The 16,885-nt window shown below is 38.5% G+C and overlaps 1 protein-coding gene across 5 annotated transcripts in view; it reads right to left on the bottom strand.

The window, feature by feature from the left end:
* Positions 1-16,885, bottom strand: part of LOC140141464 (uncharacterized) — a 106,312-nt gene that overhangs the window by 16,806 nt on the left and 72,621 nt on the right. For 3 of the 5 annotated variants that reach the window (XM_072163330.1, XM_072163333.1, XM_072163332.1), the window contains exon 2: positions 15,623-16,384. In XM_072163330.1, the coding sequence (XP_072019431.1) occupies positions 15,623-16,384 (762 nt within the window). The remainder of the gene's footprint in view (positions 1-15,622; positions 16,385-16,885) is intronic. The other 2 variants (XM_072163331.1, XM_072163335.1) reach the window with 2 other exon arrangements.

Raw genomic sequence — 16,885 nt, 5'->3', positions numbered from 1 at the left:
TGAACAATTTGGGTGCTACTCAATAGAATTTAGCCACAGACCCCTTCTAGGGTCTGTGATTTAGCTTTGGTTTCATTTTTAATCCTACCGTATTCTCTGTATTAACCCTAACGCCAAAAATGCTTTCGAAGGGAAAGAAGTGAGGAATACAGAGAGAAAACAAAGAAGTTGTTTGCTCTGGGTGGGAGTCGAACCTGACACCCCTCACATGCCGAGCACTAGGTCGCTAACACTTAGTTACAGGTCTTACGCTGGCCAGCGAAAGCGTGCCAATAATAAGGGTGATTGCATCATCACATCCCATTGAATGTGTGTAAATTCATTTCATTGTTTTCATTATAAGCACCTCCCCAAAATGAATACAGTGAGTAGGCCTAATGGGTGGGGGTGGGGAGGGGGCACAGTGTCATCGCCCCGATATCTTCATGGCAGAAATCACCATGGTAGGTTGAATCCACCGCCACGCATGGCCATTTTGTTCCGACCTGTTTAATAGTTTTGAGTCGCATACTGGGCCGAAGGACATCTGACTAAGGCTACTGACAATAGCCCGGTGACCATGGGTGACTGACCTCGCTAGTGTGTAAGTGACCATGGTAAGCCATATAAATATTTAGGGATTCAATCATGTTTCACCGTTGTTCATCACCGCTTAACAACGATGCGGCGTTAAAGTCATGCGGTTTATTTCGCGAGGGCAGCTTTAGCTGCCCGAGCCGAAGTAAACCACGCAGACGCCGCGGCCCCATCGTCGTTAAACCGTGATGAACAACGGTGAAACATGATTGAATCCTTTCAACAACGAAAAGAAGCTAAAGATCGTATAATTCACGATTATTTCACGAGGAAATGTCAGTTAATCATTGTCACTAAGCCTTACAAAGACTTCGATGATTTCTCTGTTAATATCATCAATAAAACTACAGAATAAAACGGCCAAACTTAGCCGCTATCCGAAAATCCTGAATTCAACTTGTAAGCTTGCATACGCACAAATGTTCCAGGCATGACGAATTTTACGCGCTCTCGCGTAGAACGCGTAGTCTCGCTTCGCGTTCAGATACGCTTCAGTAAAAGTGTGGATTCATCACGGATTAACAACGGTTGGCTCCTGTACAAAAGGTATAGGAGGAGTTGTTGAACTGCTTTTAGACTACCTCCACAATTGGCCTGTACACTGAGCTATATCGTCGGCACATATAAAATCAGAATTATTGTCAGTTTTTGAGTTCAAGATGCAAGATTCTTTCTCAAGACGCTAGCTAACGACTATCATATCTATTCAAACCATATATTCAAGTGCAAGGAACCACATCTGGCTTCTTTATTAGACGAAATCATTTACGGGAGATATTCATCATTTTCTACCCCGGTATCCAAAGATTTTCATATCAAATATCTCATATCAAACTTGTGCATAGCACATTCACGTGTATCGGTCCCGGGTATTGATTTTAGTATCTCTGATGCACCAAGTAATTATTAGCCAGGTGATGTCGGTGTGGGGGCGGACACTCACATGTAAAGTGAAGGTAGTATGGGTCCTTGGCAGTTCACGAAGACCTACTGACATTGAGAATCAGGCTCTGGTTCTTATTTTCACTCCACATAGACGAATCCAATTTCACACATTCCTACTCCTCAATGGCAGCCATAGCCGACAGGGACCCAGCTAACTCACCTAAAATGTGAAATGATGCGGCTTTTGAAGGGTATTTTAAACTGCATTCTATCACCCGTGTTACACATAGACAAAAGAATGATGACAGTTTACAACAAAGAATCTAACATCGAATTTTAAGCGGGTTTAATCCACCCAATTGGGCACTCACAACACCTGTTTGGTGCATGCGGGAACCAAATATGACCGACCAAATCCTGACCATGACTTGGCTCGTTGGATTTGTCTATACATTGGCCCAATTTTAGTTGAGTAGACCAAACAAATATGTTGATATTTCAGTTTAGAACTCCCCTAATTTGCCGGAAAATCGGTTCAGTTCCCAAAATCAGTTCATCAGTTCCGAAACCTCAGTTTTTGCCCCACACTTGTTCCATTTCTTCTCTCCAGTGACAGTGAAATATATGTTGTAATGAAGCCAGTTGAATTATGCATATACTAGTAGTAGAAAACCATGCTATATCTGATAGCCCAACAAAATTAATTACAAAAGGAATTACACCAAAGTTATTTGATAAAAACTTATGAGCTACATTTAATGTTAACAGGTCGATAGTCTGAAGGGTGATTCGTCCAAATACCCACTATACTAATTTAGTTATAAACCTGAATACTTACTCTAGCCCTAAACTTCACCCTAACCAATAACTGTGCTATATAACCTAAGTGCTAATCCTTAAACCCTATACATTTTAAATTCTAACTTTAACCCTAACCCAACCCTATCCATAACACTAAACCCTAATGTTAACCCTAATCTTATCCTTCAACCGAACCTTAAATACCCTAAACGCCAACTTTAACCATCTGCGGACTACTGATGACCCTTAACTGACTAATACTAGGCTGTTCCCCTAATGATCAACTTGACCTACATGTACAGGCCTAAATGTGCTTTTCACCATTTAACTTTCTTTGATTGAGCAGTTGAGGCAAACTATTTCATACAGATACAGAGTATCTTTCCATGTCCCTTTAAAATCAGCCATTGCATGAATTGTCTGCAGGCGTGGTAATTCATGAACACAGAGAACTGCCTTAAAAGGTGATATTTAAAAGAGAAAGGCCAATTTGCATTTTGTTCAACCACGGTATATGGTACTGGATTTGACTATTAAAAAAGTCATTTCATTAATTTACAGGCTGAAGGGGCAGGCTCCAGCAAGATTCATTCTCGCACAGATTCTCTTTTAAATAGTTTGTGTGAATCTAAAGAGATTCGTGAAGATTTGAGCCTCGATGCTATTCGTGAAGATTTGAGCCTCGATGCTATATTTAGTAAATGAGGAAGAATCTTAAGATTCATGTAAAATGCTGTTGTTGGTGGATTCTGACAAAGTGAAAAAAAAAATTCTACACCTGAGGGGACTACCACTCCCGGGGGGTACTCAAGTTTGATTTTGGTAGGGGTGTGCCACTCAGAATTTGAAAGTGGACCCATAAATATACCAATTTTTAAAGAAATTTGGACCCATTGATATACCAAAAGTCAACATTTTCGGCCAAATTTAACCCAAATTGTCATTAGTTTTTATAAATTTTCCCGAATTTTTTTGGAAATTTTGGCTAGATTGAGGCAAAATTTAGCTATTTTTTTAGAAAAAATATTTGAGCTATTTAAAAAAAAAAAAATTGAAAAAACTCCTATACCAAAATTGGCTTAGAAAAAGGGGTTAATGATATACCAAAAGGCCGAAAATGCTACCCATATTTGCGGCACATCCCCATATGGTCATTTATACTAAGTCCCCCCCTGGGCTACCACTTCGGTAGGCAAGGGTTTTTTTCAGCACAGGTCTTTTCTATTGCAGAAATGCAGAATTCAAGCTAGAGGGGGGGCAAAGTATTTTAGGGAGTGCCAAACACTGAAAATTTGATATTCTTTGCTAAAATCTACTATCTTATTTCAGATCATTTCCCTTTTATTTAAATACAGCAATGTCCTTTTATTTTCGATGATAAAAAATATGCTTGCCAAATGTTTCAAGTATCAACAAGTCTACAAATATGTGGTATTTTTACCAAACAAAGTTCTTGTGTTGTTGTTTCTGTACATGCTGTTACTATGGGCAATGACATTATTGGTGATAATAACATTACTTAGGATTAACATATTCTTCACATATCAAACAAAGAACATGATAATTCCATCCCCATTCTCTTCCAATTCCACTCCAATGTACAAAATCCAAAGGAAACCCAATGCGGACTTTTAATAAAAGGTCACATGCTTTGGTTGATTTGTCATGAGATATGTGAGTAATGTATATGGGTTATCCCTGACTATTGACTTATCCAATGTAATCACAAATATAAACTTTTGTACTCCAATTCACAATTATATGGTTGACATCACCACCTACTCAGTGCAACCTTTGGTAGACTAAATGTATACCAATGTATACAGAGTTGACAACTTGGCAATTGTATATTTAGGAATACCATGGTGACATAGGATTTGAATCAAAGTCTTGAATTAAATCGTTACTGGAACTATTACAACTTACTACCTTGCATCTGATACCATCAGACTTCATTAGGCAACTGACCTGCTGGCCAGGCCATCAAGAACATCCCTAGTCCTCTTCAAGTGTCACATGACCAGCCCAGCAGGTCAGTTGCCTCATGACGTCTGATGGTATCAGAGGCAACGTAGCAAGTTGTAAAAGTAAGTTCCAGTGAAAGATTTAAGGCGTAATTCAAATGGCTACCTCAATCAGGTAGCCCTTCAAGAAGAGTCTCCGCCAGGCCTGTAAAGCTGGGGGAGTCCTTCCTGCAAAAAGTCCCCTTTTCTGGGTAAAAACACGATGACAGAATGACAAATAAGGTATAAATTAGGAAATAAAAGTTAACCAAAGGGACCACAGTTTTTTTCATGTAGAAAATGTTCAAAATACATATTTTTAGGGGGTGAAGTTTATTTTCTGCATCCAGACAATTTGGAAAAGGTCCACATTTTGGAAATCCTGCACATCACGCAAAAATATCGGGTGTACAAGCCTAGTCTTAGTGAGGCCGGCAGTATTGGGTTTGACAAGCCCCCCTAATGACCTTAACCAAGGTCCTTTTTAAAGGATGACCCGGCTGTAGAGTGTCAGACTCTGACAAATATATTGCAAACATTTGGCAATATTTCTTTCTTTTCGGTTACAATACATGCAGCTGTACATTAACATGGTCTACGTGATGAATGAATGTATCGGTTTTTCACACCAAAGTCCATGTTGGCTTTGAAATTATGCACCCTTATCTATATGTCTATAATTAATATTATGTACCTACTCTTATTAAATATAGTCACTCCAGATGTTTTCAACTTTTAATAATTAAAATATCCAACATCTGTTTCTGAGCTTGCATGCTACAATTAAACGTTTTCCATTGATAATTTTATTTCATTTTTCCATGCCGCCAAGCCAAGTCCAAAACTGAATACTTTTCCATTATTTGTCCACAAAGGAGATCAGACTGATCAAAGTCTTTATACACTGAGTGACAGCTGATGCTTAAAATTAATTTCTACCAAAACAAAATGAACAATAACAAAATCTCATTGTGATCCTAAACTTATTGTATTATTGTAATAAGTTCCATGAAAGTCATTTTCAAGCTGATCTTGACCTATACCCATTTGTAGATATAGGTACTCAGCTCGACACATTATTTTGACACAGCCTTTTTTTTAAAGTCGGGAATATCTAGGCATTAACAGCTGAAATCTAGGAGATAACGCTGACAAAACTTCGGCCAGGCACAAGTGACCTGATGAACGAAGGGGGGGGGGGTTGCCGTAGGTAGCTGGTCAGGTTTTTTTTTATAGGACAGGCAAATGTAGCCGACAATCGGGCGTTACCCTGATCGGAACCACCTGTAAACGAGGTCTTTATCATGGATCATCTGCCACATCATTACCAGATGAACCATGGGGAGAGCAGAGATTTTTTTTGTCCTGCGGGGAATTGATCCCGGGACCTCTCGCACCAAAGGCAAAGATGCTTTTTAAACATGCTCTACTTCGAGAACTTCAAAAACCCAGTTACCCCTCCACCTGAGAAAAAAAAACCTTTTTTGACGGGAGTGGGGTGGATGGAGCTGTCACTGGGGTTAAGCAGTTTAGGGATTGCCCAGGTCGAAAGGCCCTAATTAGTAGGTCTAATTCACAGTACAATCATACGATTTTCTGACTGAAAAGATGAAAGTATCTCTCAATATAGGGTGAATGAAAGATCCGATAGGAATCAGCAGAAACCACTCTCAACAATTTGGCTAATTTGAGTTTGCACATTGTGTGAAACAAAAAAAAAATTGTGTGACTGTGTCCGTCAAAGCAACTGACGTATTCCGATTGATGGCACTCTCGGCACGTCTGATCTTAACCTAGTCCTAAAATAGCATGTGACTTATAAAAGGATTGTTTTAGAGTTCTTTTGTTCAAATAAAGCCACACCAATGTCATGTATTGGATGCATTGTCATAGCAACATGACCATCTGCCGGTATGAGTGATTATTTGTAGAATAAAGTCAGACACTTTTTAAATTGGGCTGATTTAAATACAAAGAAATATCATTTAGATATTATGATACGATAAATTCTTAAAATCTACAATAAAGTGGACTATTTCAGTTAACACCCATACACCCCTTGGACATGACCTTATATAATCTTCCACACAGGGAGTGTGAATTTCAAATGGGATTACCTGAATGGGTGACTCCATTTTAAATCTACACCCCCTGTGTGGAATATTATGGTCATGTCTTCCATAGGGGGTGTATGGATTTCAACCAGAACAGCCAATTAATATGACAGTTTTGTTTGTCAAAATACAATACCTAATATTTTGTTCTCATGGTTACCACTGTTATTGTATGACATCAAATTTTATTGAGCAATAATAACTATTATTAGCATGATATTGCTTGTCACATGATGTACATTTTATGTCACTAAAGCAGTGATGTGGCATATTTATGCTGGCATATTGCTGGAGAGTAGTTTAGCATTAGGCCAAGTAAAATAAAAAACATGTTTCACGTCAGGTCATAATATAGTTATTATTAAAATTAGTTATAATGGAATGAAGAGAACTACATTTGGGGGAAAATCCTGTATGGAATAACAAAAACCCCATCATTTATGGGGAGGGGATATCAGCTACCGAATTTGCTATTCCACAAGGCGATTTTTAAAAAACATATATTATATACTCTATATAGGCATGTGCCCTTTGTTGAGGTGTTTTAGCTGAAATTCAACAACTCCTCCTATACCTTTGTACAGGAGCCAACCGTTGTTAATCCGTGATGAATCCACACTTTTACTATAGCGTGATACGCTGTGACGCCGAAGCGAGACTACGCGTTCTGCGAGAGCGCCAGTAAAATTCGCCATGTTTGGAACCTGTGTGCGTATGCAAGCTTTACTAATTAAATTCAGTATTTTTCAGCGGCTAAACATTGCAGTTTTATTCTGTAGTTTTATCCCAGTTTTATTGCTGATTTTAGCAGAAAAATCATCGAAGTTTTTGGAAGGCTGAGTGGCAATGATTAACTGACATTCCTCATGAAATAATCATGTGAATTATACGATCTTTAGCTTCTTTTCGTTGTTGAAAGGGATTCAATCATGTTTCACCGTTGTTCATCACCGCTTAACAACTCTTCGCGTCCGGTAGCGTCTGCGTGGTTTACTCGCTCGGGCAGCTAAAGCTCCCCTCGGAAGTAAACCACGCAGACGACGAGGTGATGAACAACGGTGAAACATGATTGAATCCCTAATTGACTTCCAATGGAGAAGGGAGGGGACAAGCTCTCTAGTCAAAAAACAGGGAATAAGTCAATGCCAATGTAGGAGCGGGGTCCCGCTCTAGTCTAGTCTAGTCTAGGCCTGGAATAGCACCATAACTGATAAACTTTCCTGTCCTCCACGAGGAAGCATTCACACACCTACATCCTATAAACCACAATGTTTTTGTGCATTCATCTAAAACAAATGAAACACCCTTTGCCTCAAAATTGAATGTATGTCCAGTACTCAGCTTCAGATTTTAAAAGCTGTAGAATCATAATGTTTACATTTGCTACCAAAAGGCCCCAATGTGAACCACACAGGGATGCTGGGTCTTGTAAGGCCAAGGTTGCCACTGAACTGCAATCTGATAGCTGCTCTAGAGGTAATTTTTGATGATTTAAACCTCATTTTTGAAAGGTTTCCTTTCCCCTACAAATAAAAAAAAACAAACATACACTGAATTTCAAAATCTACCAGTTTTCACTAAGTTCGATGTTTCTTATCCCACTAATACCAAATTAACACGGTTTTAGCAAAAAATGGGCAGCATTTTAAAGACTTGTATTTGACCCACATTTTAGGCAGATATTCTTTAGCAACCTTGGCAATAGAGTAATAGCAATAGCTGCCAGGTGGGAGAATGATCATCCACGAAAAAACCTAAAAGTTTGAAAAAGCCTGAAAAAGTGTGTGAAATTAGGCTAAAAAGGCCAAATATGGCTGAAAATAAAAGAAAGTGTGGAAATTTGGACCAAAAAAAAGTCTGAAAATTCTCATGCCTGTTTATTTTGTTAGATTCTGCCCGGCGGGGGGTGGGGGGGTGTCACTCCCACTGTGGCCTGTATACCATCCGCGATAATCAACTTATGAAAAGCACCCTAAAACAAGGATTTAACCCTTGGCTAAAACGATAACATGCGCCTGTTTTCACACCATAAACAGGGATTTTATTCCTTGCATCAAATTTCATACCCTAAATTTCATTTCCGCGTATTAGCAATTGCAATTTTGCTACCCTTTTTTCAAATTTTTCATGTTTTTGACACCCTATGCCTACCCACGAAAAACTACCCTTTTTACGCGTTTTCATTATCGCGGATGGTGTACAGGCCACAATGGGAGTGACCCCCCCCCCCGGATTCTGCACAATACAGAATGCAGACAATATCACATGTCTATAGGGCAGCTATTGCAAATACAGCAGCACTCCATGTCAAGTATGTCAGGGACAACCCACTCAGTGAAATACCTGTCTGATGAATGCCTCATTCATTTTAGGTCAGGGTCAACACCCTGACCCTCTTGTGTTCAACTCTGCTATTGTGTAGGCTATTTTGACAACCAAAAATATTATGAATAGGCCAAAGCCAATAGGCCCATTCCATGTCAACTCCAGGGATGTGCACCGCAGCACCTCTTCAATTTTTTCTTTTTCTGTGTGGTGGTAGATATTGATGATAAAGTAAATCAAAATTTGAGCTTCATACTGCATTTACCTTACTGATCAGTTTGAAATTTAGAGGGTCCCGTAAAAATGTGTGCCATTCTCAGAAATGTTGGAGGTCTATAAATGTTCAAGGGAACCATTTACAACTTTGAAAAGTTGATCCTGGGGTAAATTTGTCTGAATTCAAATTGGCATTTTCCTTTAGGGGGGTCAAAGATATAGGGCCCTCAAAATGTACAACCGTTCCAGGACCAACTTTGGGGTCAATACTCCAAAAGCTAAAAATATTTTACTGTCCAATATTGCCATCAGAGCCCTTTGGTAGGACATTACTCTTATCAAAGGCCTATTAGAATACTTTTAGCTGAATATTACCCATAAAACCCCAATTGTACATTTTTTGGAGTTTTGACCCCCAAAGTTGACATTTTGTCCTGGTATGGAAGATATGTCGGACAACATTGCATTTTGAGGGACCCTATATCTTTAAAGTAAAGGAGTTACATAAAGTTTTCTGATGCCAGATTTGAATTCTAGCGAGTTAAGTACTCCAGGATACATACTTTTCAAAGTTGTAAATGGTTCCCTTTATACATTTATGGACCTCCAAAAAGTTGTCTTAGGCTAATGCATAACATTTTTACGCTGACCCCCTAAATTTCAAATTGATGCTACGGAAAACGAAATGGAGTATGAAGCTCAAATTTTCGAATTTTACTTTCTCATCAATATCTACCACCACACAGAAAAAGAAAAAAAATTGAAGAGGTGCTATGTGCACATCCCTGAGTTGACATGGAATGGGTCAATAGAGCTCTCAGATCGCCTCCCTGCTCAAATACACCCTAACAATATCAGGCATATATATTTCACTTCATGTGCATTGTATTTAATAGCGCTATAGTATAACTATGGTCAAAAGTACACACATTTTCACAAGAATATGCTGCAGGATTAAAAGTAGCATTTGGAGAGAGAGCTTTGGTTTGCTGCCCAAGTCCTACATCTTTTCAATGGCTTTCAACAATCTTGTTTAAAAAAACAAACATCTGTGACGTACCGGTAAGACAGATATTTTGTACTACCCCTTTTGTATCATGATAAAACTCTTTTCATATTAGCCCCCCTGTATCCCACAAATGCCTCTTTTGCTACCATTAGGCCATGTGGCACAATCTAATCCACTGGGGTCGAAATAGCAAATGTTGAAAATTTAGTTATTACCATTCCTAATTAACTTGCTCAGTATATTAATTAACCCCATCACTTGGTTGCAAATTCATGCAATTTTTAACAATTTTCTTATGTTTTTTTATTGTTTTTTGCTTATTTTTTACCAAATATCTATGACAATCTTTGGCCTAATTGAATCTGATGTGACAGGTCTGTTCTTGTAAAATGCACACTAAAGGCTTAATGCATAATTAGCTAACTCAAATAATCCAACATTTGTTTAGTTGTGCCATGCACAATATGCCAATTGATCCAAGTTAAGTTTACATTGAGCATTGGATCTCAAGGACTATCAAAATTAATTAAATTTTGGTTTCTGAAAACCAAAATCCCAAAAAGCCATTTTCAAGAGTCATGGACCAGCATGCTGGCCCCGCTCCTCCCCTGATATCTCCAAATATAAGATAGCAAAAGTGAAAAAGTTCCCACCCATGTTCACACCTTTAATACTTGTTTACATACCTTATGATAAAGCACCATATATCCAGATTGTTACCGTCAAATCGCACTACAAATTTATTTCCAAAGTAAAATCCCCGTATAAATCCAATAACTCCTCTAGTTTGCAGCTCGGTTTGTAACAGGATTTCCAATGATCACACCTACACCTATACTAGCACCTCTATGTAAAACATAGAACACTAATGTCGACATACACATACAATGTGGTATAGGCACATGTAATGCTTTTATAATAATCAACCTTATTTTATTCCTGTCTACATGTATGATGTAGCAGAGTTGGTTAACACACGCACACGCTGTATAAACTTCCTTCTTCGATCCGTCATCAGATGACAGCCAAGCCTAGCTAGCCGGGTGTGACTTTCAAACCTTCATCATTTCAGAAATTTATCATACAACTATTAAACGATGGTTTTCCAGAGTATAAATCCAAGTTTTAAATCTCCATGTCTGGTTATAAGATTTGTTTAATGGTATTGCGATGCGGCCATCCGACATGAACAGTCAGCAGCAGCAGGGTGAATACAGAACTCACCGAACCTATAGTCAGGAAGTCATATGGCTGTGCATATTGTACATTTCTCTGTGTATATTACTTGTGTACATGTCTAGCTCTGTCTAGGCTATAGGACATTCCACACATGTGTACAGGGGTAATGGCACAGCCTGGCATCCACAAATTATGTCACGTTCCTCAGGCGTGAAGTTTCTCTGAATTGGGTATAATATAAATTACCTTCCTGCTCTTCACATGTTTTCTCAAGGCAAAATAACACACTGATTTAGCATTTATAATAATAATATTACCATCTTTAAATTTCGCCATATAGATTTTGATTTTATTGGTGCTATTATTCTAAATACAAATGCTGACATCTCTTTGAATTCAGATTACTAAAAAGAAGATACCCGGTACCTAAGATTCTTACACTTCCCATAACGCATTTCTTTCCCTGTATTTGCTATTCGGTGCAATCTTTGGTTGAACAAGGATCGATAGTGACAAAAAATACCTCAATTAACAGAGCTCATCCAAATCTTGCAATTGAGGTATTTTTTGTCACTATCGACCCATGTTGCACTCAATTAGCAAATCAGTACAGGGAAGAAATGCATTGTGGGAAGTGTAAGATATTTTCTCTAATTGCTGGTTATGTTCCCGTTTTAGTCTGATTTTTTTTTAGCCCACAAATGTCCTCCAAATCATTTTTATCCCAACTACATACCAATCCAGGAATCCTACTGACTTACGGTAATTGCCCTGTTGAGTTTTTTTTTTTCGCCAACCACCGATAATTATCTGCATTTCAATTCAAATTCGCCATGATAAAAGTGATGATGTAACAGGATTTACTACCATACCTGTAGATAAAACAATTTTTGAATATATTGCCCTGCACTTCAAGCAGGTTGCACTCATCACCTGTGTATGTCATAGATTGAACATACTACTAGTATTGCTATGGTAGTTAATTTTGTTACATCATCACTTCTACAGCGAATAAAGACAAGTTTATTCTTTAATAACGATTAACGCCCATCTAATCGCCCCCATTTTTCAAACAAAAAAAGTCAAAATGCAGACATTTCCATGCTATGTAGCATGATAAAGCACAGTAAGTAAACTTAAAGCTGGCACGTCATGATCGCTAAATTGCATGGACAAATCCTAAAAGGGATTATAAGCGCTAGCGCCCTAAAAAAGCAACACATTTGGATGTATAATACAATTTTATCAAAATTTGTTTTCCGCCTTTTTTTACTTATTCTTTTGTCACCCCATCGCTTTTGGCCGCCCCTGCTTTTTACAAGGGGGGGCTGGCACCCCAAAGCCCCCCAAATATGCGCATGTATATAACTAGAGCCTTGAAAAGAGTTGATTTTATGCGAATAGTAAGGTAGTAATTTAAAGCCAACAACCACACCAGTGTTGGGTTCTGTAACTTCTGTTTCTTGAACCAATTTAACAAATTTTAAAAGCTCTGAATATATTCTTGTATATTGCACACATTGATGTGCATTTTCATACACTAGGTTCAATTTTCAATCGTCATAATGTAATGCATACCGTTATGATGCATTCAAGAGAAGCCATACTTATTGTGATAACATTTAATGTTTTCTGTGTCGATGTTATGTCACTATATAATCAAACAAGTGGTGTGTGATAATGTTATTTTATCTTGTTCTGTATAAAGCTGTTGAACATCAAAATCAATAAACTTGTCAAGCAGATGTCAACTTTATTGAATTGCGACATTTCAAATTGGCTTATTTTGATGTCAATACAAACAAGGAAAAAAACTGTATACAATGTATGACAATCCACGCACTATGGACTACAATAGCCTCGCCCCAATGGCATAGTTTAATAACCTCAATTAAACAATCATAGTGTAAAATTTGACCTCAAGTTTCAGAGTATCAGTTTTTGTACCCAACTTTTCATAAATCATTCAATGAATGTGCAAATGTATTGGGGTTAAAGAACTGTGCCCTGATAGATGAACATGTTGCAAATCCTATTTTCTGTTTCTATTTAGTATACTTGAGTAGCTACCATACGGTGCTCTGCACACAACATTTATGTGCAACAGACGTAAACATAGCTACACATACATTATGTCCTACCAGGCCCTGGTCCTACCAGACTGTAGCTAATTGTCCATGCATGTCACATGAATATAAATCCACACCATCTTCTGTTACATATTTTATGGACACAGCAACTTCCAATAATGAGCTTTTAAAACGACCCCTTAGGTGGGCCAAAAATAGCATGCTCACGTAGCAGTCTGGATGAGGGCGCCAAACACACAACTGAGACAGATCACCATCTCTTACACACCGTATATCAACGACTCTTACACACACTGAACTACAGCTTACATGAGCCTACATGTAGTTACAGCAAGCACTATGCATGTTGACTGCATTGTGATTTGTTATGATATCGTCTGCTATTTTCAGCTCAAATTCACTTACCAGAAATAATAGACTTTTGTAATGGAATCTAGAAATTCACCTACATTGCCTGTTAATGCCAATGGGAGCTAGATCTAAGCATTGCCCCTGCATGTGCCCTGTTAATTTTGGACCCTAGATTCCAAAATTTTCTAATCTAGAACAATAATATGCAAAAAATCCCCCTCCTTCCAACATGCAGTTACCACCCAGGCCTTGTGGGTCTTGGTCCGTGACTGGGTCTACCCCATGCAACTTTATATGTGAAGTCCCAATACTGCTTCTATGGTACTATGATTGTTAAGTTCCTACAACTTGCACAATTTAGTATACATGTACATTAGTGTTTAAGTGCATGCAAATATATTATGGATAATATTTACTATTCTAAAAAAAATCTAATAGAACATTCAAACTATGGGATAAGCAGGTGGTTGCATTAGGGCTAGGATTGCAATGAAATGGTTTTATGTGAGTGAGCTAATAAATTGCAATTTCACCTGGATGCATACTGATCTAAACCTTTATTAAAATGTACAAATACCGCTAACCCATATCTTCATATATATGTATAGTGCAAAATAGCTTTTCTTTGTTTGTTTGTTCAAATGCTGGTGTTTTGACTTTCTTGAATAAGTTTTGTGGTTCTTGATATGGTTCATGGAGCAATTCTATTTCCTGAATCCTGTCAGATTATTTCAAGAACAACCAATTCACTAGATAAGCATTTGACAGCATTACATGTATGTTTATCTATGAAAGAGCTAGCAGGATGCAGCCATTGCATAATACAACTCTGATGCACTAACAATTTTGTGTGTGCAACTGTGTGCATCGCAATATAAAATGCAAAAAATCTTTGACCCCCCTCCTTCCAACATGCAGAAAATGTTTGGCTTACCAACTGCTTGACCGCCACCCTAGCATTCACCCCAAAATTATTGCCCATAACCTTACGATGTGATCAAGTAACATGAATCTCTAATCGAGCAGCTAACAATAACAAAACAGTTAAATCGCCACGCTAACCTAACATACCTAAACCGGGTTTCCAAGTATCAATAAACACCTTTGAAAAATGAACATTATTGTTCTTGAGAATATTTTCGGTTTGCATGCAAAACTTTCATATCTCTTACATGTAATCTTTTGGCTGCAATTATGTGTCAAACAACTTGCTTAAGATTTGATACTACTTTGTATTTGAGGTCGACAAACATGAATAAGCTTTGATTTTTCCCTAGAAGAGGTGATATCGGAGGGCTAAGCTTTTGATACTCAAACAAGTTATCACCTTCAGTTGATATGAAGATGACACATCCAACAGTACAGTTTTGAAAGCTCAGCAAATGTCATCTTCAGCTGATATAGATGAAGATGACACTTGCTTACAAAGCTCATCAGCAGGTGTCATCTTCAGACGAAGATTGCACCTGAGACGAATATAACTTATATTCGTCTCAGTATGACACCTAGAGTTTCAAAAGCTTAAAGTGTCATCATCAGATGATAGAGATAAAGATGAAACTTGCTGGGTATTGAAAGAGGTTCAAAAAGCTGAGTCCTCTGATACTGATTTCTCTTGAAAAAATATCAAATCTTACCCAACAGGGTCTCCCCGTCATTCCGAAATATCGTCAGTTCGAACCACTGTCAGTTCAAATTTGTAGGATTAGGGTTAGGTTTAGGGTTTAGATTTAGGTTTAAGGCTAGGATAGCACAGGCTCTGTGCTGTACTCTTATACCTATGATGATGATCCGCTACGCTCGGTGCTCGCTATTCGAGAAGCGTCGCCGTTTGTGGAATGGGGCTAGTTCTAGGTTAGGGTTATGATTAGGATTAGGTTAGGAACCTTAACCCTAAAAATTAATTTGGACTGACTGTGGTTCGAACTGACGGTGGTTCGAACTGACAGTGGTTCGAACTGACAGTGGTTCGGACTAAATACCCCTACCCCACAACTCACATTGCTTGATCACATCGCCCCTATGGAACATCTAGCCATGCATAATTAGCTATTTGTTAGTGCTCTATCTCACCTTTACCCTTAGTATCTTGGCTATTAGCTGCTACTGCTGATAATGGCAAGTCTGCTGTAGCTGCTGCTGTAGCTGATGAAGCATTTATTTCAGGTGTATCAATATTAACCTTCACCTCAACTCCAGCTGCAGGAGCTGGGTTTGAACCAGTGTCTTCAAGCGCACCAGGCTGTGATTCGGGATTTGAACCGGGGTCTTCAAGCAGTGCACCGGGTTGTGATTGATGAGCAGGGTCTGCTGTAATGAGCTGCTGTTGCTGATTATTTATCTCACCATCTGCTGAAGTGTCTATCAAAAGATCCGCACTAGAGTCCCCATGCTCTTGCTGTGCTGTATTACTGCTACTATCAAATTGAGTTGAAAATGGGTCTTGAACCTCTATCGAGGGATCACCGGCAGGCTGTGAAGCAAATGGATCCTGTGAAGCAAACGGATCCTGTGCATCGCCACCAGCCCCTAAATCCAACAATGGTTCTTGATTCTGTTCTAATGCAGTAGGATGCGAACCCAGGCCCTCCTCTTGAGGTTGTGATACAGGTCCTGATAAAAAGTCTACAAGAGGTTGTTCACTGTTATTGTCTAAATTGACTTCTATTTGTGGAGAAGAGTTGAAGCCGTCATCGCCGCCTCCTAATAATAGATCCACATTTGTTTGTTGCTTTGTTGACGGTCCGTTTGAAGTATCTACGAGAGCACCGCCATCAACAGATGTACCATCTTCGGCTCCGTAGCCTCCGTTCTCGTTTGGTTGATTATCTACGGCTGTAAGACACAAATAAGATAAAAAATATTAATTAGGTTAATGCTTTACACCAAGTCGGCAGATTTTTGTGATCAATTAAACATCTGAAGAACCAGAACACAATACTTACAACAAATAGTGGAGAAGGGAATTGACTGGAAAGAGGTGGTCCAAGTCACTTTCTATTCATTTAACCCTCTCCACATGGGTGTCGATTGCAGACGACAAGTTCCAAATTTTCTTTAAAAATTCAAAAAGTTCAGATTTGTACATTTTCATGACCATATTTGGAATCAGCATGAAAAATGCATTAAAATGAGTACAAACAAGCCCAGTATTGGTTCAGTCATTCATAAGATCGTGCTTGACATTTTGAGAAAGAAATCTCATAATGCAGATTTTTATGTTGAATCCTATATGGTCAGCACTCTGAGCATTATGCACAACATATGGCTTTTGTTTTACAAACTGGTAAATGAGAATAATAGACGAATAAGCGTGACCCTGTATAATTGCTGGTA

The sequence above is a fragment of the Amphiura filiformis genome, chromosome 19 (assembly GCF_039555335.1).
Source record: "Amphiura filiformis chromosome 19, Afil_fr2py, whole genome shotgun sequence".
Classification (NCBI taxonomy): domain Eukaryota; kingdom Metazoa; phylum Echinodermata; class Ophiuroidea; order Amphilepidida; family Amphiuridae; genus Amphiura; species Amphiura filiformis.
The sequence above is the reverse complement of the archived record's forward strand: the minus strand, read 5'-3'. Positions and strand labels throughout refer to the sequence as shown.